Genomic DNA, 26,283 nt, shown 5'->3' with positions numbered 1-26,283 from the left:
GATTCTGTTTGACACAATTAAAGGAATTGTTTCACCGTCTGTCTCCACTTTACCATGCTGTTCTGTTGACGATTGCAACAAATTCCTTATCTATTTTAATGATAAGGTAACAGGTATTAGGTCTGGCATTCAGCCTGGGATGTGTTCATCTACATGTAGCTCCTCGCAATCTCCTGCTGTTCTGGACTCTTTCCAGCCTATCAGCCTTCAAGACCTGATGGACTTAATTAACAAAACAAAGCCATCATCTTGCCCTCTGGATATAATTCCATCCTCTCTATTTAAGAAAGTTCTGCTAACTATTGGCCCTGCAGTAACATCTGTTGTCAATACCTCATTGTCTACAGGAATTGTCCCTTCCTATTTCAAACATGCCACTATCCAGCCCATATTAAAGAAACCTAACTTAGATCCAGCTTTGCCCATGAACTACAGGCCCATATCAAAACTGCCTTTCTTGTCCAAAATTTTAGAGAAAATGGTGGCCAAACAACTTACTGCTGCACTGGAGAGGCACAACATGTATGACAAGTTCCAGTCTGGGATTCATAAGCAACACTCTACTGAAACCGCTCTCCTGAGGGTTTCAAATGACATTCTCATGTGTGCTGATGCAGGTGACTGCTCTGTGTTAGTTCTTCTGGACCTCAGTTCTGCATTTGACACTGTAGACCATGACATCCTGATTAAGAGGCTACATGATTGGGTGGGCATAACTGGCATAGCATTAGACTGGTTTACATCTTACCTCAATGACAGAAGTTTCATTGTCTCTGTGGGTGATTTTGTGTCTGTTACCTCTCCACTGTCTTGTGGTGTACCGCAGGGCTCGGTTCTGGGGCCTCTGTTATTTTCCCTTTATCTGTTACCTTTGGGGCCGATTATAAAAAGTTATAATGTGTCCTATCATTTATATGCAGATGATATCCAACTCCATCTGTCATTCAAACCCAGCAAGGCATTCACATTAACTAGGCTCCTGGACTGTGTCAATGCCATCAGAGACTGGACGGCAGAAAACTGCTTGCAACTCAACGACTCTAAGACGGAGGTCCTAGTTACTGCTCCAGAGGAGTTTGTCCCCATGATCAGGCAGATTATTAGTCCTCTCTCCTCTGCTGCCCATTGCAACCTGCGCAATCTTGGGATTTTCTTTGATCGATCCATGTCGTTTGACCCTCATGTTAAGCAGCTGTCCAGGTCATGTTTCTTCCATCTAAGAAATATCAGTAAACTGAGATCTGTAGTATAAATACCAGAATTAGAAATGATCATACACACATTTATCTCTTCACGCATTGACTACTGCAACTCACTTTTCACATCACTCAGTGTATCTGCTCTTAACTGTCTGCAGGTCATCCAAAATGCTGCTGCCAGATTACTCACCAGGACAAATCGACGGTCTCACATCACCCCCGTACTCCGATCTCTCCACTGGCTTCCTGTAGCATCTACGATACACTTTAAAATTCTCACCATCACTTACAGAGCACTTCACGGTCAGGCTCCGGCTTATGTAGCTGATCTACTTCGCCCCTATTCACCCGCCCGCACTCTCAGGTCAAATGCTCTAGGTCTTCTGTCAGTCCCACGCACACGATTTAAGACCCTTGGTGACCGAGCCTTTGAGGCAGTGGCCCCGAGGCTCTGGAATGCTCTGCCTGCAACTCTGCGCCTCGCAGATACTGTGGACACTTTTAAAAGCCAGCTCAAAACCCACCTGTTTAGGCTGGCGTTTGTGTAAAAGTAAACCCATGTCCTAGACCTGCTAGGACATGGGTCCTAAAATATGTTTTACATTTTTATTTTATTTTTTATTATTTTTTATTAAAAAATTTTAATTTTCTCTGTGTATATAATTTCTTGACCCTAGGGTCACATTGTGTTTTTTATGCTTTTAAATGTCTGCTCTGTTAAGCACTTTGTGATACTACTGTCTGTGAAAAGCGCTATATAAATAAAATTCATTCATTCATTCATCTCGGAGATGGACACTAAATTGAATCCCAACAGCAAACGTTTTTTACCGATAACGAAGACTTACAAAGGCTGCATTCGGCTTTCTCCCCAGAGGCTTATACCTCGCCTAAAGTTCTTCAAGGGAAATAAGGCAGTCCATGTAAACAAGGTGGCTTTTTAAATTCTTCACATGTTAGCGAGAGAAAAAAACAGTCTAGCTTACCTTCACAGTTCTTGCCATCAAATGCCAGGGAGAAGCCGGCTGTGCATGAGCAGTGGTAGGAGCCCGGGGTGTTTTCACAGGTCTGGGCGCACAGCCTGCCGGGGTAGCGCCAGCACTCATTTACATCTGTCGTGCAGGAGAACAGCAGCTATTAAGGCAGCAAACGGATACCTCCGGGCCACTGAGGACTCAATGCCGGGCCTCATTCAGACACACGTCCCAGCAATGTGTAGGTAGGGGGACCTTTTTCACATGAAACGCTGTTTTCGCCTGCCGCTCAAGTTCAGAGCACAGAAACTCCATCACGCTAGTATTGTTAGCACTTACAGGCAGTGGGACATTACAGAAGCGCAATGTATTCACTTGAGGAAAAAAATAAAAAATCCACCAGCTGCTAGCTTGGCAGCTGTGAGTAGTAACAGTAGACATGTTGGTTGTTTACCTGCATTCTGATCATTTGTAGGGGAGTGGTTTGGAAGGAGGCCCGAAGACAATAAAAGCCCTACTAACACTCGTGACATTAACATTTAGAAAAAATAAAGTTTAAAATAAAATCTCGCCGTCATTCCATTCATTTTTTAACACAACTTCAAAACCAACTGTTTCTCCTCCACACACTCCTCATGCATATTTTAGGAAAGACAGATGGGGATTAAGTCAGTCTCTGCTGCACAAGAGAGAGAATGTCAAGTAGACACACAATCAGGACCTGCGGCCTTGTAAAGAACAGCTTGTGCATCAATGTTTTGTAACAGTTGAGTGTTTCTGCCAGTCTAGTGATGTGCCAATGTTCATCCTCTTCAACATATGCAGGCCGTTTATTTTAAAGCTGCTAAAGCTGCTGTTGAAGCTCTTCTTGAATATGCAAATTAAAAAGGAATCTGATGGCATTATATCTTGTCGATGAATGAATGAATTGTGCGCAAAATTGTTATCTTTTTGTAGTCAAACGGAAACAATCTCAAAAATTCAAATTCAACAAGTTTTTAAATTCATTTAAAGAGCTAAAAACTGCAGGAAAACTGAATTAAAAATAATAAGAGATGAAAAAGAAAGAATGAAATCTGCTCCAAATGTAAACATCAAATCCATTGACTATGACTTTGGTCTTGAAATGTCATCAGGTTATTTAAATAAACAACACCCACCCCCCGGTTCCCCCTCAGGCTAACACTGTTAGCTTGGTCAGCACATCTTACTATAGTTTGTGCTGTTAGTATTGTCAGGCGACGCCATGTTGAGAGCCGTTGAGAGGCAATCTAAATGCTCCCAATTTGGTATAATACACATTAAAGTAGCTCACCTACAAAGCAGTAAGTGAGGATTTTCCCTGATTTTTCCAAACCCTGTCAGTCCCCATCTCTCCATCATGTCCTCAGTGTGTTCCCACCTTGTTGTCGCTCCGTACAATGAGGTCTAAATAATATAGTAGTAATAGTATAGTACATATCATGTTTTGGTTTCAAATACAGTTTGGAGGACTAAAACTCCAATCTGCTTGTCACCATCTCACAGACTTGACACAGCAAAACCTACCTGTGCAGACTTTGCGCAGGGCGTCATACTGGTAGCCCGTCTGACAGTCACAGCGGTAGCTGCCAGGGAGGTTGTGACAGATTTGGCTCACTCCGCAGCGGTGTGTCCCCATCTGACACTCGTCAATGTCTAAACAGGCAGAGAGAAAGGTAAAGCGCGTCAGCAATGACCCCCTCTGCACCTGACTGGGGTCTAACTTAAACACAGCCAAACAGTTTTGAGCCTAGATGTATTATTGGTGTCATTTCTCGAGCCTAACAGTTATCAGCAATGCATTAGTAAAATATTCATGTTAATGTTTAGAGCTGTTGGTTGGGCAAAGATCTAAGAGTTACAGCCATGCGGCTAACGCTAACGTTAATATGTTACAGTGACAATGCTAACAGGCTTGAGGTGTAACTTGTACCTTGTTGACCATCTTGGTTTAGCATGTTAGCATGCTAGAAGGCACGAAGCACAAAGTACAGCTGAGGATGATGGGAATGCCATCAATGAAAGTGGGGATTGATTTGTCACTCAAGTAATGAGGATTAATTCAAAGGGGAATGTGAACGTTGGACAAAACCACAAATGTCAACCTTGTGTTGGCATTAGAGGAAATGTCAGTAGGATTCATCCTTTGGGGATGTGCTCGGCCCAGGAAGGAGGGCTTTGCAGTTGGTGATTAAACCGGCCAAAACCTCAATGGTACCCATCCACCGAGCATCAGTGATATCGGTGAGGTGCCTGTGCAGATTATTAATGCATTGATTTTATGGGAATGCTGCTATATCAGCATTCATACCAATTCAGAGCTAGAACAACTCATTATTATGTTTTTCGTTGTTGTCTGTTAACATCTATGTCAGTCCAAAAAATTCATCCCATCATCATTTCATCCGATCAAACATTTGTGTGGAATTGTCATCTCATTCTTGAGTCATGGATAAGAAAGGGATTTGTGAGGTCAAGGGGACCTTTGACTACCAAAATGTAATCAGTTGAGCCGTGGGTCTAATTGGACGATACTGTGTCAAATATGAAGAATTTCCCTTGAAGGTATTCCTGAGACAGACGTACATACAGATGTATGGTAACAGTAAGAACATACTGTAAGTGTTGCCCTTTGTACAGCACTTTGCATTTTGCCCTTCACTCGCGGTACATGGACAAATAAAAACAATGCCTGCAATAAACTCTGTAGCTGTGAAGAAACCATAATAATGAGTTGTATTCCATTACTTCGTGGTTATTTCACGGTTTCATGAATAAACATATATATTTCATCTGTATCTATTCATATCACCAATTATTTGATATTGTCTTCACAATGTATAGTGTGTTCCATTTTGCCCTTTATATAACTGACCATAACTAGATGGTATTCAGGCTCATTCTACCCTATCATGGCATTCTGACAACAGCGCACCTGAGCGCTTGTGTGTGTGAACCAAATGCAATATCAATGCTTTCATTCACATGTTTCCACAGTCGCCAGCCTCCTCATTCCACGCTGTTGTGTGTAGGAAGTCAATCTCACCGACACACTTGGCTCCATCGGGGCTGACGTGGTAGCCGTGGCTGCACGTTATGATCTTCTGCTGGCACGTGTAGGAGCCCACTGTGTTGACACAGTTAAAGCCTGAGCTGCACGGCTCACTTAGGCTGCTGCACTCATTTATGTCTGCAGACACACACACACACACACACACACACACACACACACACACACACACGATTAAAGACAGCTGAATAAAAATGACACAGCAGAGTGATTGCTTGGAGGTTTAATCCTGATTGACAGGTCTCGTGATGTCTACTTCCTCCCCGTGATATTAACAGAACAATTATGTTAATCGTGTCTTCTTAATATATAGCAGTCCAATACTCGGGGAGCAGTGTTGACGGAGCAGATTATAGATTGCAGATTTAATGCATGTAGTCAGTGGAAGTATGGGGGGGTGGACAAAATAATAGATATGGGATAGTACTTTGACTGAATTAGTATCAAAAAGACAACTAAGCTGAATTGTCGTGTCCGTTAGATGGGAATTGCTAAACAGGCAGGTGCACAAGCCATAGAGATTACAAAAAGATAACTGAAAATCATAAAACAGTTTACATTTGAGAAAGCTAAAGGAGGCCTCCGAGCATCAATGATAGATCTGCAACTATGTGTGATCATCTGCTGAGTCATTAGGCTTGATGATTACTTTGCTCTGCGTGGTTGTGTCAGCTGGGGTGTATGAGACACTTTTTATGACAACAAGAGCACCCAGGGGTGAACATCATGGCAACCTCGTGATATTCCAAATGAATAAAGTTCCCCTACAAACTGCAAAACATATCAGCAAGTTGCTGAGCAGGATTCCTTTGATCCGTACCATAGACTGCATATAAGAAGTGGGCGTATTCACCGTGACAAACGTTGCTTTGTGGACTACGGTTTTGCAGCCTTGAGTTTGTTTGTTTGTTTTTTCTGTCGCTTTCTTGATTGTTGAACTTTTGCCAATTTTGTTTTTTTGGAACGAGAGGTTGGAGCTAAGTACAACTGAAGGCTGAATACGACATTTTTAGGCAACAAAAATGTTACAATTAACAGTGAAAGGGTGAAAGTTCCAAGACAAAAACTCAAGACAACTCTCAGACCGCACAGCACCGTGGTAGCGACAATCAGAAGGTAGCCCCGATACCCTGCTTTATGGTCTGTTAGACTCTAAACGGACCATCATTTACTAAATGAACATCATGCTGTGTTGAAGAAGACTTGAAACTGGAGATTGAGACCATGAACTCATGTTTACAATGTTTACTGAGGTAATAAATCAAGAGAGAAGTAGAGTCATTTTCTCAGACTTCTATACAATCAGACTTCTTTTAGCAAGGAGCCGATACCCCAATAAAACCACGACTTGTAATTTTCCCACTATGTTTTTAGTCTCTCCTTGTCCACCATATTTATGCTAAGCTAAGCGTGTCCTGACGGTATCTTCACGTTAAACAGCGTATTTCACAAAATGTCAATTTATTTATTAATTAATATTAATATAAAACAAAGGTTCAAATATGGACCTTAGTTGGCACCTTAACCGTTAGACAACCAGGCCGCCTGAACATTTTAGTTTAAACTTTTTATAACAAAATTACATCAGATGATTTTTTGAAAATGTGAAAACAATGACAATGGTCCAAACAGCTTTCCTGATAATGTGATGTGATTAATTAGTTGTCGAATCAAAGTAGAAGACCCTCCCCTTTCACAACTAAACTGTAAAAGATGGATTTCATATTACCGCCTCTTAGTAATATTGGACATAATTGCTGCCATATGGCAACACCGCGCAGCAGAGGGTTGGCCAGCAGAGAGCCGCACTGACGTGTCTCTTACCGACACAGTTGCCATGGGAGTCCTGTATGAAGCCGCTGATGCACTTGTGTTTGGGCTTACAGAGGAAAGAGCCCGCGGTGTTCTCACACGCAAAGCCCGCACCGCAGTTATAGGTCCGCAGAGCACATTCATCAGCGTCTGGAAGAAAGAGCAGACCAGATAAAGTCATCAGACCACACTTTATTTAAATGTTAAGAGCTTAAATGTGCTTTCAGCTCGTCAGGTACAGCAGGTGGCACTGTGGCTCAAGCACAGAACAAACATGTGCAGCGTCCCAGAAACTTTCACTCATCTAATGTGAAGGAAAAAAATCCCTTTCCTAGAAAAAAATACTGTATCACAACTCTGCAATTCGGAGGAGTTGAGCAAAACTTCTTAAATGACAGTTATTGAATCTCATGAGCGATGGATAGAGTTTAAATGGAAAAGTTGTTCCTCTGCACCGCGAGCCTGTTTCTCAGGAGTTCCCGTCATGTCGGGTCCTCTGAGACTCGTCTTCCCCCCCACCAGTCATCGCCAATGTCGTTGCTTTCATGAAGCCAATTAGTTGCCCCCCCCCCGTTGGATGGCCGGCTAAATATTACCTTCATTATCTAGCGACATTGATTCGTCCTCCCTGGTGCCAAGAAGTGATGACACGGAGTCGTGGTGCTTCAAAGCGCTTCCTCTCTGGGTGATTATCTTGTCACATACCGAACGGCAGCACAAACATCACCGCTGGGGCCAAAGCCTGTTGCATGAATCTCAATGAAGCCCTGCTGACTCATGACCACCAACATGCAATTGTCACAATATGGTAGGAATGAATATGATTCTAAATAATCCACATTACTCTGTTTCTACACACCACCCTGAGGATTTGTGTGGATTTCTCTGTCACTAATGTTGATTGTAGTCCTCTAAACAGGGATGGGGGTCAAAATGAGGCGGCTAATTGTATCCTGGTCCCGTGAAAGAGCTTCTTTGAAAACAACTGTCTGGCATGAATAAACCCAGGACACTCCAATTGCACCTATTCATGTTGTAGTCGTCTATTCAGGGATGTGTGCACACTCAAAGGGCTCTTTAAGGACAAATTATCATTGGGTCTTCAGACATACAATTAGAAAGAGCAATAGAATCCGGCAGTGCCTCAGTATGAGTCAGGAGTGTTGGACTTGTGTGCCGCTGGTTGTTTAAATTGCTGAGGCAACACAGAGTAACACGCTCCAACACAAACACGAGCACTCGGCCAAACTAAGTGCCAAGTTATTAACTGAAGGCAATGTTCAGAACCTCCCAGCGCCAGGCCCGTCACTACATATGAATGAGTATTATGGTTTTCAGCCAGATGTAACGCAACCCAGTGTCGCTCGGTATCCTTTCCGGGTTTATAACCACGGTTTAGTCAGTCTTTTCCTAACCTTGAAAGGTGCAATGTGTAAGATGTGTAGCCAAACCACTAGGGGCAGCGTTTCATATATATAGCTCTATATATACACATTATACACACGTATAATATATATATATATATATATATATATATATATATATACATATATATATATATATGTATATATATATAACTACAATGTATATATAGAGCTGGAGAGACAAAACACTTTTTACATCATTCATCATCATTTCATTCAGTCACTGATCATTCCTGAGTGTCGGCTTTGATGAGTTTTACCATTTAAATTGAACCTGAAACATTGAGCCGAATACATTTATTCCATTGTTCAAGAGAAACCATAATCATATTTTGGGTTAATTAATAACGACGTCACAATCTGAATTTCAAAACGTACAAACGCATTCTGTCGGTAGAAATCGGTCCTGCGCTTATAAACAGGACACAGAACAGTTTGTTAAAGAGGTAACAGACTACAGAGAGACAACACCTCTACAGTGATGATATCTGTGTGTCTTTATTACTTATTAGTATTATTAGTTACTATTATTAAGTACAGTGATCATGTGAACAGACACAAACTTATCAAAAGTCTCTCCAGCTGTTAAAGCCGACTCACAGCTGATCCTCCGTCATCAGAAACAGACGTCGCTTCACGTGACGCAACTGAGGAAAGGACGTCTCATTTATCTTAAAACATATTTCCTCGTTTCCTCTCTCCTCGCATGGTTCCCTCCATGCATCCCTGGTGGGAGGGACTAAGATGCAAGGAAAGGACCCAAGTGAGGGAAACGGGGATACAGTTAAGAGACTTGGGATGTACCCATGGTATCATCCCTTCAATGGTTGCCAGGCAACCGGCAGAGACTCCAGCAAGTAAATGTGCCCAGCTAGGACATAGTCCAGCTCATAAAACCACATCTTACCTCTTGGTTTTTTGGCTGGATTGATCCAATGAGATATACTTTTAAAATAGTGACCTTTAGACGTTCTTGCATAGCTAGCTGCTGGTTCCAACTTCATATGTACAAAACAGATGTGGGAGTGGTATCAATCTTATATCGCTGTGCATTTCACAATATGTTTAACTATTCCTTAAAAAAACATTGTAATGGGATTAAAAACACACTGTTGACACAAGCAGTAACCCTGGCTTTTGCAGAATTGCCCCAAATTGACATTATTGCATCATCAGCGTTTTCCAGGACCACTTTAGTGCCTCTGAAAGTGACTGCTGGGTAAATTGGCTTAACGAAATGCATCAGGAACAATGTACTCACCCTCACAAGCGCCGTTCCTCAGGTGGTAGCCGGCAGGACAGGCGACCCGCGGCTCGCATACAAATGAGCCCACCATGTTCACGCAGCGCTCGCCGGGCCGGCAACCGTGGGTTCTGGTCGCGCACTCGTCCACGTCTGCAGAAGAAGAACAACAACGGTGAATGACGAGGGGGGGAGAGGATGGATGAATGTGAAGCCGACTCTCAGAGGTCCGTGATGGACAGGGCCGGTACATAATCTCCCCCCCCCGCACCAGCTGGGGCTCAATGAGTCAGCAGCAGACAGACGTCTGCACTAAACACTAACAAAGGAAGTCATTCTTAAATCAAGGAGTATGAGGCATACCAGGATATGACATGTTCGCCTGTATGGAAATCACTCGCTGGGAAGCTGTCATGAGAGTCTCAGACTGAAACACTGGCTTTAACACTTGTTGGGAAACGTAATGGAGCGTGTTTGGGTTATCAGCATCAAAGAAACTAAATTCTTGACATCAATAGAATTATTAATGTAAGTAACAATTATTAATGATTATTAATAATAACGGGGCACCACCCTGCGAACAGGGACCAATAACCAAACGATAAAACTAAGTCTCATAATTAGTGTTCACTCATAATGTCAGTAGTCTGAGTACTGTTACACATTCAGAGTGACAGTGAAGGGTTAAGTTCGAGCACAGACCACATATACAGTTATTATTACAATACGCATGCACAAAGTAATCACAGACAGCTGCTCTTTAAAATATAACAGAGTTTATTAAGTTCTAACACTAATGCTCTAGTCAACTAATATCTAGACTAACTACAACTATACATTCATGAGCACGCTATCTAAAATCTCTCGGGCTCTTGGGCTCGGGCAGCACGGCTGCGGGCCGTGGGAGGTATGCTCTCGGTGAGAGAGGATCGCTGTCGTCTGGATAAGGGAGTTTCGCGTCCTTATGGCCGGAGTAGACGAGGCGTTTGGTGGAGAGTGGAAATTCTCGGTCTCTCTTTCTGAAGGCGTCTTGCTTCTTCACTTCTGCAGGATTAAACGGGTTCGCTTCGTGGATGCGAACAAAGATAAAATAGACAGTTTGGTGAATTCGGCCAGCGAATATAACTGTGAAACCTAGGATTTTGGTTAAAAGGAGGAACAACGTTGCTGCGTGCCTCCTGTTACCCCGGAGGGATTGGTGGAAAAAGCATTGAGATGGGAGCTGCAGGGAGTTTTGTAGAACGGTTGCTGAACTACAGGGGTCCTGGGGTGTCCTGGCTCTCGGCCAATGAGATTGCAGAGGTGCATTCAGGTGACTTCAGGAACGCAGTTTTTTTTGGGGGTGGGAGGAAATTCACACCCTAATGTGAAATTCCTTCAGAGGAAGTTTGCTCTCATCAAACCACAATCAGGATGAAACCTTTGCTTGCAAAAGGGAAGGCCTGACTCTTTTTGTTCTACAGCACATGTTGAAGCCACATGGTCAGACCCCAACACACTCAACTGAAAACACAAACATTACATTAGGGAATCTCTATGCAGCATTATCTCTTCTTTCAGCTCATTTGTTATTTTTTATTGAGACAACTTGAATGTTTCAGCGCTCTCTCATCAATCTCTGATCCAGATGGAACAGGCAGCTGTTTTCAGTACTAATAATGCCACAGTAGCAACTGCTACCTGCCCAAACAGCAGACGGATAAAGTTAGCAACTAACGTAACGATGGCCTGCCTCAGTCGGCGCTAGCTGCTCTTGGCCTGTCTCGAACGATTCCGTCGTGACGCCCTTTCCGGTCATTACGCTGTCATTTTCTTCGGCGATCGCCAACCAAACGTAAATAATATTAATTCATACATATCAAATAATCTGTGTGTCAAATTTCATGACTATATATGGACGTTTATATGTCTAAATACTATAGGAAAGTGACTTTGATGAGAGAAAGCAGAAAGAACGCTCGGGCGACGCTAAAACAGCTCAAACAGAAATGAAGGAGCTTTTATTGCATCATTTGGAGTTGTTGAAGCGTGATATCTTATTGTGAAGGACAGAACTACGGTCCCGGATGTGTTGACAGCATTGATGGTCATTTTTGCGACCCTGGAACAAGCGAATATCCCCGAAAAACAGCAGCAGCCAGTGTTTACAACAAGGATAGAAGTCCGTACGGATTAGGCCAATAGCAGTGCACGGCTAATTCACCCGTGTTAGCATCGTTTTAACGACTCTGGTAAAGGCAAAGCTAACTGTAATAATTACAACAATATTTCGTTTGAAAGGTACGAAGTTTAACTTCAGTTTAACACCATTAAATCAACTGAAAACATTACACGATCATTTTTATCAACATTGTAAGTGAATTGTATTGAAACATTAGCTAAAAACTGTCCGGTTTGGGGTACAACTCTGTTAACTGGTGAACTGAGCGTAGCATTTAGCGGCTAAAGAGCTCACTATTTGGAGACCAAAACAGAGCTCAAAGGGGGGTGAATGTACATCTAAACTGACTGATGTTGACATTTTTGATAGATTTATGTTTTTAAGCTGTACAAATTGTTACAGCCGACTTGCTAATCAGCAGCTTATTTGTCCTGCAAACTGTCATTAGCAATGAATTGTTTGGTAGCTCATTTAGCAAGCTATGAGCTAGAAAGCTAAGATGAGGTTTCGGTGCAACATTTGTCGTGGGTTGTATTCAGGGCCTGACATTAACATGTTGCTCACCAGGTACTGTGGCTTGTGGTTTTTCAAAGTTACTAGCCACTGACCATTGTCACCAGTGTGTTGTTGGTAACTTATTAAGTAAGTTAGTCATTTTCACCAGGTTGTGTCTTCTCTGTTTACCTTACCTAGTAAATATCGCCACATTGTAACTCCTGTAACTTTTTGTTCGAAATTGTCTCATAATGGCACGAAAGACAAGAGACGGAAGGATGGACCAATAGAATGAATATACGGTGTGTTCAGGTGCTCATGGGAGAGGTAGGATCTTAATGTCACGTTTTAATGGGTGAATTATTTCATATATATATATATATATAAATGCAGAATGTTTCACCCACCAAAATGACTAGTAAGTGTCACTGCATTACCGGGCACTGCCTAATTCCCCCCGCATTTGGCGGATGGACGGGTGCCAATGCTAAGCCCTGGTTTTATAGTATGACTAATGATAGTAACAGTGATGATTACCACATTGTGATGTGTTTAAAATGAAATGATCTGACTCGCACTTGGGCAAAGAAAAAAGGGCCTTCTTGCTGGTGTATCCACAGACAGGAGGTAAGAAGATGTAAATATACATAGCAGAGCACAGGACAAGCTGACGTGTATGCGTTGGCAAAAAAACAAACAACGGAATTTACATTTTAGCTGGACTAAGTGAATATTTGTTCTCAGTCCGACTGATACACATAACGCTCACAGAATCGGTGCTGGAGTGCTGTTTGGCGGGCAGTCGTATCAACTTTGGACAGTGACTACTTTATAAATCCCAAGTGGTCAAGTGCCATGTTGCTTGTTATGGTTGTTCGTGAGAAATAAAACACAGTCGCAAAAAGTTTTGGATCTTTATCAGTCAAACAGCACCACAGCCAGCAAACAGGCGCTGTTGATTTATGACACTGGCATGCTTGCACCGAAACAGCGGCCTGTAGCTCCGCCACGGCCTTCCCTTATCGCGCATCGCAGTGCACGCTCGATTAGCAGGGTGCACTGATAGCATTGGGGTGGGATTTATTGTGTGTGTGTGTGTATGCTTGTTTGTGGGGTAGGGTGGCAGTCATCCAGATTTGAAAATCAAACCCCCGAAATATGTCGCATTCCGCTGGGAAACTGGTGAAAATCTGTACAAATCTGCATGACGGAAGCCGGCGCTCCAACACAAAAGGCAGGAACAAAAGGGGGAGCGAATTCTCCCGTGTCGCCTGTGATCTGTTGGCAGCCGCTCACTGAAACGCCTTTGTCGACTTTCAAAGCTTTTGCCGCAAAGGGATGCAAATGAACCCGTGCGCCTTGCGACACCTTTCCCACGGGGGAGCAGGAGGAGGAAAAACACTGATCTGAGGTCTCCAGCAGCTCTTTTCCCTTTCAGGTTATTCATCCTCAGAACAACTACACAAGCATCACCTCTCACACCACAGAACATGGTTTACTGGATTACATGAAGCCTCTGTGGAGCTGCAGCAACACCAACTGAAATGAACAATTTCCTCTTTTAACATTGAGTAGCTCTCTGTGGAGTCTACAGGACTCGTGCTATCCAGGCAGCGGCGTGGCGACACACTCTTATTTCGGGGCCTGCTTTCGCGAATGTTCCCGGTTGACGGGAGGGCATTTCGGGGCGAATCACACCGAGCGCCTGCTCTTCCGGGCCTCGGTCTCCTCAGGGTTGGACGGGAACGTTTCCAATGTTTGCATATTGCCAGTCGTGCAGAAAGTCGCCGTCTCCTTCCACTCTGGTGGCCAACTTTATTTCCAGTGCGTCATTCGAAGAGGGGGGAAATAAAAGGGAAAAAGCGCCTATTGCCTCAAGGTCCCTACCTCCCCCGACGGGTCCCAAAGGACAGCCCCATTACACAGTTGCGAGGAGTGAAGTGATCGAATACAAGGTGGAAAGAAAGAGAAACGCAAATGCTAAGTTGAGCGGAGCGTGGGGATGGCAGTTTTAGTAAGATTCCATCAAGGGCGAGACCAGAGGAGGCTGTCTGAGGAAGAAGTCTGAGAGGCAGGACCAATAAGAGGCACAGAGGAGAACACACACCCTGTTGTTCTTGCATACTGGACCCAGCGGACGAGATTTTTTTTGGAGTTCAAGCTGAGGTGGATGAAGTCAGCCTTGGCTTGTTTGCAGATTTGGTTAGAGACAGGAGGATTAGGGTTACACAGGTGCAGACTGGTGGGACTGTGAGGAGCACGAGCTGTGAGCATGGTTCTATCCCAATCATCACACAAAGAGCGAAGATAAACACCGACCTATTTGAGAGTAGGGCTGGGTGTCGGTACTCTATACCTTTACGGAATTGACCGAAATAACCCAGCGCCATGCAGGGTCGAAGCTTCTCCAGTCAAAATATACCTGCGATTCTTTTTGTAGCCAGTCCTAGAAGAAATATATATTTGTATGGTGCCCGCAGCCAATCAACACAAGCATTGTTTGATTAAATTAGAGTTGCATCGATGCTGATATTGGTCCAATACTGACTCAAATAGCTGGATCAATTATCTGTGACAATAAGCAAGTCAGGTATTGCATACATTATTTTAATAGAAAACAATTGTGTTTTTAACAAAGTTAGGCAATATTAAAGTCCAGCCTCATATTTCCCTACACTAAAGAATGATCCCATTGTCTTCCACACACTGCTATCAGATAGGTACTAGGGACCAAAGCCCAAGCATCTCTAACGGTATTTGGAGTGGAAAAGTCAGATCGATACAGCAATGCGGCATATGATTGGCCTGCTACCCATACAGCAGAGGTAGCCAACATGGTGCCCGCGGGCACCATGTTGGCTACCTCTGCTGTATGGGTAGCAGGCCAATCACACGTCACACGTCACTGAGCTGTTCCCTCGCTCCCCCCTTTTTGCTCACACACACACACACACACACACACATCCTCATCCATTTTATTCATTCTTTAGTTTAGGCATATAAAATTGTATGATGACGTTTATTGGTTGCAATATTAATTGATCTGATCATTTATTATTTTGATTTAATAAACTCTGTTATACTTTAAGGAGCAGTCGTCTGTGATTACTTGTGCATATGTTCGTAATGAAACTGTATGTAGTAGCCTTGTATACGAACTTAACCCTTCACTGTCACTGAATGTTTAGTCGCACCCGACTATCGACATTATGAGTGACTACTAATTATGAGACTTAGTTTTATCGTTTGGTTATTGGTCCCTGTTCGCAGAGTGGTGCCCCGTCGTTATTAATAATCATTAATAATTGTTACATACATTAATAATTCTATTGATGTCAAGAATTCAGTTTCTTAAATGCTGATAACCCAAACACGCTCCTTTAGATCCCAACACTGCATATAAGAAGTGGACGTAGTCAGTGATGCCACCCATTGGTGGGTGGACTACGGTTATGAAGCCTCGAGTTCGGTATCGTCACCATCGCTATCTTTGATTTTGGCCGTCCATAGTTGAACTGTGGATGTGACGCCGTGGTAGAAACGCCATATGGTGGCGAACTGTCAATCACAAGGTAGCCCCGCCCTAAAGCATACTCTGCTTTATAGTCTGTTTGACTCTAAATGGACCATAATTTACTAAATGAACATCATGCTGTATTGAAGAAGACTTGAAACTGGAGATTGAGACCATGAACTCATGTTTACAATGTTTACTGAGGTAATAAATCAAGAGAGAAGTAGAGTCATTTTCTCATAGACTTCTATACAACTGGAGGAGTCGCCCCCCGATGGCCAGTACAGAGAACGTAGGTTTCAGGCACTTTCACATTGGCTTCACTTTTCAGAACCAGAGGTTGCTGCATGGGCTCATCCATAGTTAACATAAATATATATTAACTGCTGCAACCGTTTGTGGAAGTGAATTTGATGGACGGGCGAAGGTGGCAACCATATGTGTTGAAACTAGAAACCATTATGATGTCTGAATTTGGTTTGTCTGTGTTTGCCAGGGAACTTTAAGAACATCCCTTCGCAGCGTGGTGACGAGCAGAACGAACGTCAGAGCACTGATTATCTCTCCGGCCCACACATTTAATATTCAGATTGTGTATAAAGCCCTCTTCACACATCCTATCCTGGTTGACACACAGCAAGGATATCTATCGGAACAGCTGCATCTGCAGCTGAACACACCATTGAGAGAGAAAAATACGGCTTTATTTGCTCTGTAACTGTGAAATAAAATATCAAGCAGTCTTGATATTGGATTAATCTCATCACCATTTATGATAGAAGTGCTTGCATTTGCTAAACATATGTTAGATTACTTTACTGCAAACATCCTAGGTAGGTGCATGCCTCGCAGTGTTTCTACACTCAAACCAGTACCACATTGTTTACTTCACAGTGTACTTACATCTCTGTTAAATCCTCAAAAACAGTCTCACATTTTGCAGTACTATTTGCTTTGTTCCATTCCAGCCGAAACCAAAAAAGTTGCCCACCCACATCTACCATGTGGGAACACTTTCGTCCCTCACTATGATCGCTGAATGGAGTGAAGTCGGAGGGGGAAGCGCTAACTCTCATGTGGCGCTTCCAGAGGTACGGTCCCGTCTGCTGACTGACAGACAGATTAAATAAACTCAGCCAGGGCTGCACTTCCACTGTATACATTTACCGTCACAAGTGCGGGGAAATCCAAGTTTCTATAGCAGGCCTTCAGTATTTAAGCAGCAGACGATCTGAGGAAACAAGTATTCATGCAAATGTTTTTTCATGAATTTCTATTTTCATGTTAATATCATTCACCTCCTACCTGTCCATTTCTGGGGTAGGATTTGCACAAGCAACTTATCTTTGCTGGTGTGTATAGAAATCCAGAGGTATACCATATATCTTTTTATTTTATCACAAAGGGAAATTAAAGTAAGTCCATTCATGGAAACATTGACGTACTCTTCTGGAGGGAGGGTCAATGTCCATGGCAGGCGGCAAACTCCGGTTCTGCCGAGTGAAGCCAATGCAGAAGTGTCTTAAAACCTGCATTCTCTCTCATGTCCAGCAGGGGGCGACTCCTCTTGTTGCAAAAATAAGTCGGATTGCATAGAAGTCTATGAGAAAATGACTCTACTTCTCTCTTGATTTATTACCTCAGTAAACATTGTAAACATGAGTTTATGGTCTCAATCTCTAGTTTCAAGTCTTCTTCAATGCAGCATGATGTTCATTTAGCTCTGCTAAGACGTCTTTCAAGCTAGGTTTCAAGATTAGTAACGCTGTTGGAGCCAAATCCCAACCCTACCGTTGTATGTTATGGCCTCAGAATGATGAAGACAGTTGGAGAACAATTAGATACAAAATAGAATGTAGATTATTTAGGATAATTATTTTCTTTGCAACTTTCATGTGTTTCCCAAATGATGTCCACATCCCAGGCATTCTATTTCAGTGATGAGCAAGTTACTTTCAAAATGTATGTCGAGGAATCAAAGCACAGAGGATCAATGTTGTACGAGTAGCACAGGTCATTTGGAGGATAGCAGCGCCAGCAGTTGAGTGTATAGGAAATTGGGTACTTCCAGGAAATCATGTTTTATTGGTTGATAATTAGAAGATATGTCGACAAATATTTGTGGTCCCGTGTGTTTCTTCTGCTCCGGGAAGAGCACGCATGATTTGTTTTCACCCTTTAAACTACAACCAACTGCAGTTGTGAAGTCTGACCCGAACCTATTTTGCCAAGTTTTCATGCAGAACTTTGGGAATTGAAGGCTAGTAAGTAAACCGACACTGTGTGTAGCTGCTACACAGTAATTGGTCATGGTTGAACAATGCTCCAAGGAACAGTCTTCCACCAAGTGGGAGCCCAGTCAGCCCATGCATTGTTTAGAATCACAGGACCTTCATTCTCCTCCTTCATCAGTGACTGCATCCTATTAAATGGTGTCTGGACAAACTGCTCAATTGCACCTTTTGTCCCGCTGTCATGGCCGTATGTGTCGTTCATTTACACAGCAGTGAGTGGTGCTGTTCACGGTGTTGGGTTTGTTTGCTCCATCCCTCAAACAGCTCAAGGGATGTACACGCGAGCGTTGTTGAATCGCTAAACGGCGGCAAGACGAGAAGGAGCGGCAGCCCTTACCTTCACACGTGCGTCCGTCCGTCTTCAGCGAGAACCCCGGGAAGCAGGAGCAGCGGGCCCGGCCTGCCTCCACCGCGCACTGCTGACTGCAGGGACCGTTTTCTGCAAGAAAATAAATGCGCGCTGCATGATTCTGCTGCCATCATCTCTGGATTGCGCGCAGGACAGACGTTCAACTCATGTCTACCTGTTTCTCTGCCGTCTTTGTAATTTGTTATGCTGATGTCTCGCTCCCTCAAGGTTCCCATGGACCCCCACTGTCACATCTTCGTCACTCCCTTCGGGCTTTTCGTTGGAGTCTGGAGTAGAGACTCGAGGGTTTGCCATGCTGATCTCCTCCTGACTCGATCAAGATTCGGCTCGCGAAGCTGCAGCGGCATGGACGCTGCAGATCAACTGCGACTGAGTATTTTATCATTGAACGCGCATGCAGCGAGGCAACTGGCTCAGTTATTTTACTGCTGCTTACGAGGGAGTTATTGGCCTCGGGGGGGAATCGGGACACACGTCAGCCCGTCTCGTTGATTTAATACAAAGCAGGGCTGATCCGTTGAGCAGATGCGTCCTGCTCACTGGGCTCTGGACATGAGGTTAGAGGCTGGGTGCACCAGCCAGTGCTTGAGCACTTCACCGCCTCACAGGAAACACTCTCTCAAAGGCCGGACTGAATAAAAAGATAATAAAAAAATATGGAACATGGCGTTGATGTTGGAATATAGTTTTAGACGGTCAGCTGGCATTTATGAACATGTGTTCCTGAACGTCGGCTTGCACTGCTACTACACTGCCAGTGAGGGTCTGTTTCATATTTATAAACCTTCTTTCCATTTTATCAAATACAAAAGTTCAAACAGAAATCTGAGAACATGACTGCCACAAATAGGCCAACAGATCACACCAAGTAATCAAGATTAGGAGTCAAATAATCAAAATACGTTCTGTCAAAAAAGGATAGGTTGTCTTTTAAGAGAGGAGAAAGGGGATTACTTCAACTACAATTATTTTATAAATACAGTGGAGATCGACATTTGAGCAAAGAATATTTTGGCAGTATAATGCAATTGTTTTGATAAGATATTTAGCAGGCTATATCATAGCTCCACCACGTCATGTGATATGCTACGTCATTACACTTACAACTATAACTGGGACCACTACCGATGACATTCAATGTCCAGGGATTCACATTATAGACAAATTGGCCACAATTCCTCACGTTGACCATACAGGGTCCAGGAGCGAACCCTGTTTAGCCAAGGGGAGAAGAGTCCCACAGCAGGAAGTGAATATCAGAGCCTGGAATCACCTTCATGTTCCTACGTTAATGTATTAAGGAAATCCCTCTCTGCTTCCAGCTACCTTTAAACAGCTGGAAATGAAGTTTTGTTGCATTCCGTAATTTAAATATTTTGCATTATTTTGCATCATACAGTAAATGAACCATGCAGACTAAATAAATAGCTTGACAGACCATTTCCTATTATCTAAAACAATATTAGATCCTTTAAAGGGGAACTACGTCCATTTTCAAAATTTTTACCTGTTATTCCTATGGTCTAAGACAGTCCAAAAATATCAGTGAACATGATCAACTCTGGCCCAAATCCAAAATCATCCGACACTGAGAGCACCCAGGGGGAATGTTCTGTGTGTACAGCAACATTTTCTGTTTCAAAACTGACAACACTACAACACAATATATCTCATTTGGGTGTAAAACATGCATGACGAGGCTGTTGCAGGCAATGATGCATTGAGGTTCCACACAGAAAGAACGTTTTACCCAACAGAGCCATATACATACCAGGGCCAGGACCATCTAAACCAGCATGAATGAAGTTAGACAGGAAAAGGTTGATGAGTCGCTGAGTCATCCAAGAACAGAAGCTGTGTTTGTTTTTTAACCTTAAAACGTAACGTAGAACAGACAACGAGCAACAGAGAATCCAGGACACCCATCGTCTGGCTAAGGTGACACAATCAATCGTCTTCTCTTCATTGCCTGTTAGAGGTCTATGCTGAAAAGTTTGAATGTGTGGTGTTGCCGTTACCTGCACATGGGTGGAGGCGGGGGGGGCCGGGCGTGGTCTCACCAGATGCGGCGACTTGTGTCGGGACCACAGCGGGACCGTACTCTGGGACTCCGTTGTCCTCGTCGGGACTCACTGCACATGGAAACAGAGACCAAGAAGAACACTGAAAGGGTTAAACTACCAAACGGAAATTACTCCGTGCCTTCAAATGAATTGAATTGCGGAACGAATGACGACTCGCAAAACCAATTTTAAAAAGGGCATTATTCGGCACGATATCTATTTCCTAATGACGGGACATAATCGTGCCCAGGCTGCATGTCTTTGCCATTACACTCTTTTATAGAGCATGGAGAGGTCTGTGAATGAATTGTATCGCATTGGAGGTCGCGGGGAATTTTGATGAGCCTGTTTCAGCGGCTTTTGCTCAAGTGCCATAAGTATGATGGGGAAATCTGTTGTTGGTTTGAAGACGGCGTAAACACAGTCATAATGACCGTAGATACACATTACCATAAAAGTTCAGATTCCTGTTTTGAAGCTTTTAATGGTCGTAAAATTGTTCATTCCCTCATCCTCATCTGTGGATTCCAGTCACGTGTGTTTATTTTAGTAAAGCCTAAGGAACACGATGTCAAATAGGAGGCAACATGAAGAGCATGTCAGAAAACGTGAAGAAGGCTACCCATATATACCAGTGGTGGGCTGTGGTGAGCTGGCCTAGACAGAATGCCAAAGTTCATAAATACACTACATGTATTCTAATTATTTTTCCCACTATCTTATTATCTTATTGCACAGCTACTGTCTTCCTCAGTTGCTCTGCTTCCAGCGCAGCTTATTTTAAGTAGAGCTTTTCATTATTTTTTTGTGGTAGTCAGAGTTAAAGTTTAAAGAAATGTAATAAGTTACATTTTTAGCGTTTTGGCATGTTTGCCTCTGTCGAGCGGACATTTTCAGCCCTCAAACGCATTAAAACGCATTCAAGAAATACAGCTGGGGAGGCTCGACTGTCTCCACTGGCGTCCTTGGTGATGGAGGAGGACTTCTTACTGGAACTGAACGGCACCCATGTTCTGTACGACCGCGTCATTGAACTCCTTGTAATCAAAGAAAGGAAGATGGACTTTGTCTTTAAGTGAACAGCAGCTTTGGTAAGTCAACTGCTTTTGTGTTTTTACATCTGCAGTAGCGTTACTGCTATGTTCATGTTTCTATCGTGTCGTTTTTATGATATGGTTGATATTGTTCCCTCGGACGTGAATATTATTTGAATGGTGCTCTTGAGTGTGTTTGAATGCTTGTTTTAGCGCCGCAGTTTTGCTGGAATGTGCAGAGGCCTGTTGAATCGTGTTATTGGGGTTCTTTGATATTCTACCTGCTTTGTTGTCATATAAATATATGTGACTGGTTCTTGTGAGTTTGTTGTTGTCATTGTGTTAATTACATTGATTTTGACTCCATGCATTGTTCGTTAATGACGAAGCATCATAGTAATAAGCAATATGACAATGTGATTAACATATTACCACTAAGGAGGGGGGGGGGGGGTTTGCATGGATGCATAAAGAGAAGCGGATACAGCGTTAGAGGTGGGGCCCCATTCATTCCTGTGAAAGTTGCTCAGTGGCACATGAAGCAAGTTCTGAGTATGAAATTAACGATGATCTTCTGCACTGCTTCCACATCAATGGGCCCATAGAGCAAGTGCACTAGCATGGAAAAGAGAATAACTCTGATTAGGCTATTAGTGAATTTCACCAATTTTAGGATGATTTAGTCAAGACAAGGCAAGTTTATTTGTATAGCACATTTCAACAACAAGGCAATTCAAAGTGCTTCACATAAAACCATTAAAAAGAAGATCTACTAAAGTGTTGGTACAGGGAAGTTGATCTATCCAAAAAAAGAACGATCCGCTGATTTACAGACTTCTCTTTTTTTTGGGGGGGGGGGGTCCATAGGATCTTGTGATGGACCCAGAAGTTGCCATTTCACCGTTTCGGGATGACTACACAACATGGGTTTCTGCCAGACAGTGTACTACAAGTCTTAGTTAACGGATGTGCGGTTTTAGAGTGAGCGACGGAGACGGCCGAAACCGTTTGTTGGCTACTTTTTGGCAGCTTGGCTCGCTTATCTACTCGTCTCAGAAGGTAATCAGTGCAGAAGTGCATAATACAAATGTCCTTCAAATGGCAAAGGGAAAAAGCTTGTAAATCAAACATTCTGAGTTTCCTTATTCTTTCTCTTCTGTTTCGCATGGACAAAATAGTTTATATCATAGTGATTCAAATGTGTCAATTAAAAAAAAAATTTTTTGTCAAATGTATGTTTTCAGTAACTCGTGCGGAGCTCTGGCCAGTCTGAGGAAATAACCCTGGTGAGGTTCTGGGTTTTGAAACACATGGGCGTTGACCAGAATTATTTTTTTTCTCTAAACATGAATCTGTCCATTATTTTAATAGTTCAGTTTTTTATGAAAGATAACAGGTATCTTTATGCATGGCAGTGGCACTAATAGGCCATCACTCATTTTTCGTTTCCACATTTATGTTTAAAATGAAAGCATCAGTTTGAATATCTTGTATGCATGATTATCATGCAATTGACAGACAATGTTGATATTGGCATTGGTGTCAGCTGACAAGGTATGTTTATAAATGTCAGTGGCACGGCCCCCCTACTCACTGTACTTTGCAGATGTTTAAAATAAAAACATGAATATATGAACCTGTGTATTATTTGAATAGCTTAGTATTGAATGCACAATAAAGAGGTATACACGGTACTACCCATTTAATATGAAACGCAATTTTATACCATATATATAGTCAGGGGTCCCTGCTCCATCGCTCTATCAGTTTTGGGGTCCTTGGCCTGAAAAACGTTGAAGACCCCTGATCTAGAGGGTTTAATGAAAGATGCTATTTAGGGAAATGTAGGATCCAGTGTTTTGTGGATGAAGATATCTCTGCTGCTTCAATTTTGACCAATTGCTATATACTTGTCTCTTGGGAGTCCCCCATACTAAATCCCTGGGGTACCCTTATGATTCATTGGTGAATTGTTTCAAATGTGCAGCCACCTGGACTCTGTCATTCAGTGCAGAATCCCTATAAGAATAGTGACGATGAGTACTGCTCGCTGTTCATGTGCGAGTCGAGCCTCCGAGGTGAGTTACGGCACCTGGTGCGCAGGAGTGTCCATCCCGCTGCAGAACGTAGCCCCGGTTGCAGCCACAGCGGTAGGAGCCCCAGCTGTTGGTGCACGTGTGCTGGCACAGCTGGCCCGGGTAGAGCCGACACTCGTCCACGTCCTCCTGCTCCTCCACTGCGTTGGCGGCTTCATCTGTGGCGCCGATGGAGAAGGCCTCCTTGGGGAACTTGCTGTCCGACACTGGAAGGAGTGAGAGGAGTGAACAATTTATGCCGCACACTTGACCTCATGAAACCGAACACCTACTCCTCCTTGAGAATGTTTCAATTCCTACATTCCTATCATTACAAGAAACCACCAGTAACAAGTGCAAAGGTCAGTGGCCGGTTTCACGGAACACCTTACGTTTTTGCCTTTGTAAGTACTTTCTCCTTTGCTGAGGGACTGCACAGAGTCCCTTAAAAGGTTTCCTTAGTTAAGGCACGTCATTAGTTAACTGTTGTATTATGTGGGAGTACAGGTTAAGTTAGAAAAAGACCTGTAAAGGACTGGAAACTTCCACCTCCGGTTCTGCCTTAAAGTGCCTTAAACCTGCATTCTCTCTAATGACCATCAGGGGGCGACTCCTCTGATTGTATAGAAGTCTATGAGAAAATGACTCTACTTCTCTCTTGATTTATTACCTCAGTAAACATTGTAAAAATGAGTTTATGGTCTCAATCTCTAGTTTCAAGTCTTCTTCAATACAGCATGATGTTCATTCAGTAAGTTATGGTCCATAAATAGACCATAAAGCAGGGTATGCTTTAGCTACTGTGATGGACAGGTCGCTGCCAGAGCATCTTTAAGTCATTCCTCCACAGTCTAAATATGGTCACTTGAGAAAATGGCGACGGTCAAAATCCAAGATGGCGACGGGGGAAATGCCAAACTCGAGGCTTAAAACGGCAGTCCACAAACCAATGGGTGACGTCATGACAACACTTGTTATATCGTCCCATAGTTTAGACTAGAACAAATAACTTCACCCTCATGAAACTGACCTAGAGAGACAAAATAACACAGACTCCTCCTTTCAGTGGTGTATAGTAACGAAGTAGAAATACTTTGTTACTGTACTTAAGTAGTTTTTTTGGGTATCTGTACTTTACTTTACTACTTATATTTCTGTTTACTTTTACTTTTACTTCGCTACATTTTGCAAAGAAAACTGATACTTTTACTCCGATACATTTCCCCTGAAACCTTCGTTACTCGCTACAAAATCAAATCTATCTTTAGAAACAAAATGAATCCTGAGAGCAGCGTCGGGGACTGTGGTGGAACACAGACTGCAAGCCAGCAGGTTTGGTGAATCAGTGGTCCTAGCAGCAAGTTAAATCATTGGTTAGTCACGTTAATGCACAATTGCAAACAAGTGCTCTCAAAGCCGCGGCGTTTTGATTCCCAGTGATGCCCAGGATGCTACATGCTATAAGCTAGCGGGCGACTATGAGTATAATTCCACTCTACGATGACTGATTTCATGATGGAAGCAGAAATGGAAGCACCTGCTACTCCCGAAACAAACGACGGTGGTGACGAACACCAACATCAGTGGATCGCTAGCGAGTTAGTGAGCTGAGGAAGTGTTGACAGTTGTGCAGCACTAGTTGGCTAACGTTAGCTGTAGCTATATACACGGATTGACAGGAGCCGCGAGAGCGCAGCATTCGGGGAATTCTTCGCAGCTGTGTGTGACGCTGAACACACCTCTACCTGCCTCAGCGGCCTGTGAAAGACTATTTAGCATCGCAGGACTAGTCTTCAGCCCAAGAAGAGCGAGACTGAATTCTCGCAATTTTGAAAACCAACTTCTTTTGAAGATGAACAGGACATTTTTCAGTTTCAAGTAATGACTGTGTTGCTGCTTTAGTATTGCTCATGTTTTGATATTTGAGTCATGTTGTGGATGATCAGATGGAGTTATGATGTAGCAGTCGCCCAATTGCAGATTCAGCTTGAGCAAAACCTTTGTCTGTTGTGTTCAAATCAGCCCATAGGAGTTTACAAGGCAGGCGTCCTTTCTCTAAACACTGACCTGATGCATCAAGTGGATATGTTTTGCTGAACATAATATTATGCATTGGCCTCTACATCCTCTAGTCTAATGAGCATACTTATAAACGCACTGTTACAACTCCTTCATAGTGTCATATTGCTTTTCGGAGAATTATGATGATAAGTTCATAGTAGATGCAAAAGTATACTTATGTACAATATATTATGTTGAACATTGTTGCTCCTGAATGGATCACAGCCAACCCAATTATGTTCAACACAGCTCCATGTCCTTGGTCATGATGCAACAGCACTTAAAAGAATAAACTTCATAATTCTCAAAATTCTGACCCTTTACTTTTTTATGAACAGCATTTACTTGTACTTTTACTTTCAATGAACAGGTTATGATGTTCATTTAATGTTCAGGTTATGATGTACATTTAATATCAGAAAATTACTTTTGATACTTAAGTACTTTTGTACTTAAGTACAATAAATATCAGA

The 26,283-nt window shown here is 42.9% G+C and overlaps 1 protein-coding gene across 1 annotated transcript in view; it reads right to left on the bottom strand.

Annotated features, from left to right (window-relative positions):
* Nucleotides 1-26,283, bottom strand: part of fbln2 (fibulin 2) — a 68,163-nt gene that overhangs the window by 10,374 nt on the left and 31,506 nt on the right. The window contains exons 6-13 of the mRNA XM_079266174.1: nucleotides 23,767-23,976; nucleotides 20,596-20,709; nucleotides 18,545-18,646; nucleotides 9,762-9,896; nucleotides 7,089-7,226; nucleotides 5,241-5,384; nucleotides 3,722-3,850; nucleotides 2,186-2,311 (exon numbers count right to left, since the gene is read on the bottom strand). Coding sequence (XP_079122300.1) covers nucleotides 2,186-2,311; nucleotides 3,722-3,850; nucleotides 5,241-5,384; nucleotides 7,089-7,226; nucleotides 9,762-9,896; nucleotides 18,545-18,646; nucleotides 20,596-20,709; nucleotides 23,767-23,976 — 1,098 coding nt within the window. The remainder of the gene's footprint in view (nucleotides 1-2,185; nucleotides 2,312-3,721; nucleotides 3,851-5,240; nucleotides 5,385-7,088; nucleotides 7,227-9,761; nucleotides 9,897-18,544; nucleotides 18,647-20,595; nucleotides 20,710-23,766; nucleotides 23,977-26,283) is intronic.

Source organism: Melanostigma gelatinosum (genome assembly GCF_949748355.1).
Source record: "Melanostigma gelatinosum genome assembly, chromosome: 3".
Lineage (NCBI taxonomy): Eukaryota > Metazoa > Chordata > Actinopteri > Perciformes > Zoarcidae > Melanostigma > Melanostigma gelatinosum.
Note: the sequence above shows the minus strand (reverse complement) of the source record. Positions and strands in the feature narration are given on the sequence as shown.